Source organism: Pelobates fuscus, chromosome 7 (genome assembly GCF_036172605.1).
Source record: "Pelobates fuscus isolate aPelFus1 chromosome 7, aPelFus1.pri, whole genome shotgun sequence".
Classification (NCBI taxonomy): Eukaryota; Metazoa; Chordata; class Amphibia; order Anura; family Pelobatidae; genus Pelobates; species Pelobates fuscus.
In genome coordinates this window covers 127,059,729-127,065,728 of record NC_086323.1, presented here as the reverse complement: position 1 = coordinate 127,065,728, position 6,000 = coordinate 127,059,729, and the positions used below count along the sequence as shown (strand labels likewise).

The following is a 6,000-nucleotide window of genomic DNA, read 5'->3' as shown; positions in this document are numbered from 1 at the left end:
GGACACAGTTTACATTATTATGGAAGGTTATTTACACTTTTACCCACAAAAAGGCTGGCTACAAAAGAGGCGTTTTTAAATCGGCAAACTCCACTCCCTTTGTTAATTTTATATTGAAAGTTTTATAGTAATAATGCAAGAACTAGAATACAATAATAATTAAAATGTACAGTTTCTTAATATTGTTTACATAATACTATACGTTGAAGAAGCAGCCCACAATCCTTTCTATTCTACGGTCCCTCCAGGTCCTTGCCATCCCCTCCCCTGCTTTCACCAGTTTCTAATAGTCAATTGGTAATCTTTACAAATGGTTATACAGTTTCTCTTGCATGTTTGATGTGTCTAGTTACCCATATTTAGATACAGATATTATCACCACAATATAAAAGCACCCTAACCAGCAAGATTAAAAGTAAGAAGAATACAATCTTTGACTGCATGTACTAAATTTTACATGGTTAGAGAAATACAATCTTACAGTAATGAGACAGAAATAAAACACACCCTAAATTATATTTTCTTTTTCTGAGCTTTAACATTTATTTTACAAAAAGAAAACAAAAAACAAAAAAAAGTCAGGCAGTCATTCAGCCTTACGAACATGACATCCTCGAGTAACTTGTGTTTATTTTTTTTATTTTTCCCCCCCCATATATATATGTTTTTTTTTAAAAAAATGACATGGGACACAAGAAAATAGAAATAAATAGACTACCTATAAACAAACAGGTGACAGGCCGCACAACTAATAACTGCTCCAAAATAGTCTTTGACTGGTAGCATAACTCATGCAGTCTCCTAATGACACATGAATCTGGGTCAGGTTTGTGCTAGATGTCTCTTATCACAACCCAGAGAGAAGTTTGGTATCTAAAGGGCTATAACACTAAAAAGAAGTTGGTGCAGGAATCGGTGATCATTTGAAAAGTAATTTTCCATTTCTCATCGTATTATAATCCTGAGTATCTCTGTACATTGCCATCGCAGCCTTTCACAGCCAAAATGTCATCTTTGTATAAATCCCTAAAGTTGCAGTACAGTAATGGTGAAAAATTAGTAACATTCGGCAAAGAGTTAATAACAGCATCCCTTTATGCAAAGTACATGTTCATAATGGGAAGGGGGAGGGGTGGAGGAGAAAATCATCACACTGAGTATAGTGTATGTGGTTTTATTGTTTGCTTTGTACTGAATTTAGGGCTCAATTGACCAACTAAAATTTGCACAAATCACAAAACCATGGACCTATCATTGCGGACAACAGACAATATTCTGCATTTCACTTTGTAGGTTCTCCCCATCTCCTGACAAGTTTAATCATTCAGTGTTGCGTATCACACAGTAATACTAATAAGTACTACTACACTTCATAATTTTCCATTTGTCAATTATTTTTTCTTTTTGATTTAGCAGCCAAAGTTCTTATTGATGCGTTTTTACAGACACCAAAGAAAATATAAAATTAATTTAAAAACAGAAAAAAAAACAACCTGCAAACATTTAGATGTTCTGGTGTTGGATTTCTGTGTACACACCTAGAACATTATTTGGGGATTATCAGGCCACCTCTTCAAATAAGAACTCCTGAGAAAAATGCATATTGCAGATTAGATGTTACTATAATTTTTTTCACATTTTATTTCAAGGGATGATCCATTGTAAAACGGCAATATGGCATTTTGCAGAGCCCCTTAAAATACACAACCTGGTTATGCAAAGCAGTAGGATCTAAACAGCAAGACAGTCTTGGCCTCATCAGCTGAACTACAACACCCATAACGCTAAGCTCCTGGGCAGGGTGACTAATCAGTATGGTAGTTTTAGTTCACAGATGGCAGCATAACATAGGCAGCTTGATCCTGATCTACATGATGTATTTTTAAAACCCCAGGCATGTTGGCTATTCTTTATTAAGTGGTTGTTGCAACTTAAGTCAACCAACCTTTAGTACAACAGAATTTGATACACAGTAATTTCCTCTTGCTTTTATCAGACTGTAAAAGTGTCATTGTGGACAGGATAAAAACAAGCATAACATCCCTGGCCTCAAGGTATGCAGCCAGGCCAGGATTTCTGGATATTACTGCTTAAGCCATAGAAGAGTTGATCAGTTTCTAGTGTTCAGATTGATGGACTGTTGCCAAAGTATGGAAATCAAGGCCTGCTTACAGCCCTCAAAGGCTTGGAGGCTTTAAACATTATTGGGATAGAACACATACATAAAGGTTTTCTGGATAAGCTCATACTGAAAATAAGTCATTTTTCTTTTTAATGTTATACCAGTGACAATGCATTTCACACCCAAAGATTATGTCACATGCATTAGATTGAATGGCAGGTGAATCAATCCCCTCTAGAGGTTACTGGGTAAACATATCATGGAACCTTGTTTTTTTTTTTTTCTTGTGCAGTATTTAAAAAAAAAAAATAAAAAAAAAATAAAGTCTTAAAATGTGTTTAATATTTAAAAAAAATTGATAGGGGAATATTGTTTAATTTATGACTGGCCAGGATACTATACAATGCTATAAAACTAATCTCAAAGCCCTTTTCACTGCTGAGCAAGGGAAACGGAATGAGTGGGCTTCGTATTGTTCCCAAGGGGACCCTTTGCACACAATCTTGGAAACTTCTGAATGCCAGAAGAATAACCTGAATTCAAGGAATTGGATTTTCCTTGTAGAGTGAAAAGTAACAATATTGTTTCTTTCCACTCATGAATGTAGATATTTTCGGACAAAAGACATTTCAATTTAACATTTTTGAGGACACAATTCAGTGCACATCAGCATAATGGGAAAAGAAGGAACGAAAGAAAAAGAAAGAAGGACAGAAAGAAAGGGGTCAGTATTGTGAACAGATACTCCCCTTTAACATTTTATCTCCTGCATTTCAGAGCCTAAGGCCAAAAGTTCAGCCTTCTTTAATGTAAAACATAAACACTTGATTTGTGTAAAAGAACTGACATCATAGCAGTAAGGCTAGTATTATTTTATCTCTGGAAATACCTACAAACCTGATCTTACTACAAAATGGGAAATGGGGATTTCTGAAAGTGAAAAGGCCTTCTTGGCAAGGTGGGAGACAGTAAGACTCCTAGACTGTCTACAACACAACCGATGAAATCCAACATTTATTTTATCGTAAAAACGTGGAGGAAGGAGAGAATGGTGAATTTGAAAGTTTAGAAATGCCTTCTGGGTACAGTATGGAGGTGCCAAAACTTTGCAGAAGCGGCAAATTAGTAGGGATTACGATGATGCCGGTAACTAAATTTCACTGCTCTCTCCTCTTGGAATGACATGTGGCTACTAGATCCTGTGCACGGTGGCCCTTCCCCATTTTTCAGGTAGATGAGATCTCTTGTCCACAGCTTTTGCCCCACACACAAGCGTCTAGATTGAACGCCCACAGTGTAGATGAAACACAGAGGCTAGAGGGGTGGAAGTAATCACAGTATTTGCCCCACCTCTCAAGCCCATGGTTTTGTTCATGGTTGCTTATTCACTTCCCTGTTATCTCCACAACATCGTCATCTCTCCCATCCTCTTCACTGGAACCTACCTCTGCCTCCTCTTGTGGAAGGGTCCGGGAGGCACTACCAGATGTAACACCCTGGTAGCCAGATTGAGAAGAGAGGTAGCCAGGAAAATTTGAGGCTGGGTTATTAGTGGGGAGTCCTCGGTTAAGCAGTGGAGATGGGAATGGGGCAAACATCCGGGTTTGGGGCATCAATGGCTGCGTGAAAGGAAGGGGGAAACCAGGGGGCAGCAGATATGGTGAAGCGTTGTTTGGGGCAGATGAAGCTCCCGAAGATGGAGTTAATAAAGTATCTGGAACAAGTGGGAGGCTTAATTGAGGATCTGAAAGCAACGAAGGCAGCTGGAAATGTGATGAACCACTAGCTCCCATGTATACAGAGTTTGCACTCCGGGACAGACCATGGTTCACTGAAGAGGATGACATACCAAAGCCTCCTGCACCAGGATAACCCAATTGAGAAAAAGGGTGCCTCTTATTAGGATGCCAGCGACTTGAATGATCAGGTGGCTCTTTGCGCTTTTTGGGCTGTGTTTTGACAGCCTGGTGCAGCACTTGCGGATGACTGTTTGGATTTGCATTCTGGGGAGTGGTGTGTGACCCTCGAGCAACAGCTGCCTCTGCATACTGCTGTAGCTCACTCAGGATCTCAGGACTATCAGGAGAAAGAGGTCTCGCAGGATCTTCTGTCTGTTGTGGAGACGGACTGGAAGTGGCATGGCGGCCATTGCTCAGAAACGGACCAGATGAGCCTTGAGCACCTGAGAAGAGAGAACACAATGATTACAAACTCTATATTTGGATTATGTTGTATGAAAATGGTTGGACACACAAATAGATTTGTTGAAATACCCTCATAGAGGATGCCTTTAAAAATAACACTTTTATTTAAGACCTCAACATGAAGGAGCATTTAGGTATGCCCGACAAGTTACGGTGAATAAAGCATATATCATACAGAAAAGTAGTAAGCTGAAGGATCAAAAAACAAACAAAAAACTAGCACTCCTCCTTTCGTTCTTATAGAATTTGCACAGTTGTTAACCCCCTGTTGCCCCACCGACTGAACAGAAAAAATAGATGCTGCTGACCAACAGTCCTGTGAAGATAAGCATAATCACAAAGAAACAAAAGTTGTTGTTTCTTTAGTAAGTTTTTATTTAAGTACCAATTGGTATGTTGGAAGACTTGTTTAATATTTCCTTCAACGGTAATTCATCCAAGTTAATTAAAGAACAATATAGGCACCCAGACCACTTTATCTTAATGAACTGGTCTGGGTGCAGTGGCCCTTGAGTTTTAACCCTACAATCTAAAACATTGCCATTTAGTAGATAAGGCAATGTTACGATTGCAGGGTTAAACACACTTCTAGTGGATTTTGTCCTGACAGCCACTAAAATCTCTTCTGCTGAAACATGTTGCACATAGAGAGAATTTGATTGGCTCAACATGGTGTTTGGCCGTGCATGCGCCCTAACCTCCACATGACTCCCAAAAGTGAAGCATTACATTGGGTGAGATCATCAATCTTGACAATCTCAGCCAGGGAGGTGGGGAGGCCGTGGCAATGAAGTAAAATCCATCTTCTAAACAGCCATGAGAAAGAAAAAAAATGTTGTTTTTTTTGTGATATCATGTTTCTTACCAATTCATATAAAAATCGTAGTATTATTTAACCCTGCAAATGGCCACACGTGCCTTAAAAATTGTTCCCAAACTGTGTGGTGCATGCACACAGGGGTGCCGCGGAATGTTTCCCCGATGCTATGATGCACAACCAGGACTCCAAGTCACCCTCCTGGACACACAAGGTAAGCGAACAGGAGTGTGGCTGGAGATATAAAAAAAAATCACTTGTGTGTGAGTGTTTGCATGAGTTTGAGTGTGTTTGTAAGTGTGTATATTAGTGTGAGTATGAGTGTGTGTGTTTGTATGTGTGTGAGTGTGTGTGTGTGTGTGAGTATTTGTAAGTGTGTATGTGTGAATGTGTAGGAGGTGTATGAGTGTGTAAGTTTGTGAGTATGAGTGTGTGTCAGGGTGTTTGTGAGTGTGTGTGTGCATCTGTGTGTATATATATGTCAGTGTGCTTCTGTGTCTGTGTGTGCGCACACATCTATGTATCAGGGTGTGTGTTTTTATGTCAGTGTGTGGGCATGTATCAATGTTTGTGTGTGTCAGGGAGCATTTGTGTATGTGTCGGTGTATATCTGTGTATGTGTCAATGTCTATATGAATTTGTGTGTATGTGTCGGTGTATTTATATGCATCTGTGTGTTAATGTACATGAATATCTGTGTAAGTATGTATGTATGTATGTGGTAGTGTATGTGCATACATCCAATCAGTCAAACACCAGCACAACATATAAGCACACTCCTGAAATCTAACACAAATATTACATACACCCCTGCATTCAAACTCAAAAAAATATATATACAAACACATCCCTTCACT

General features: G+C 39.1%; 1 protein-coding gene across 2 annotated transcripts in view; it reads right to left on the bottom strand.

Annotated features, from left to right (window-relative positions):
• Nucleotides 1–539: 539 nt before the first annotated feature.
• The window catches only part of RAD54L2 (RAD54 like 2), a 42,405-nt gene continuing 36,944 nt past the window's right edge, over nt 540–6,000 (bottom strand). For both annotated transcript variants that reach the window (XM_063426602.1, XM_063426603.1), the window contains one exon: nt 540–4,304. In XM_063426602.1, the coding sequence (XP_063282672.1) occupies nt 3,508–4,304 (797 nt within the window). In that variant the 3' untranslated portion in view covers nt 540–3,507. The remainder of the gene's footprint in view (nt 4,305–6,000) is intronic.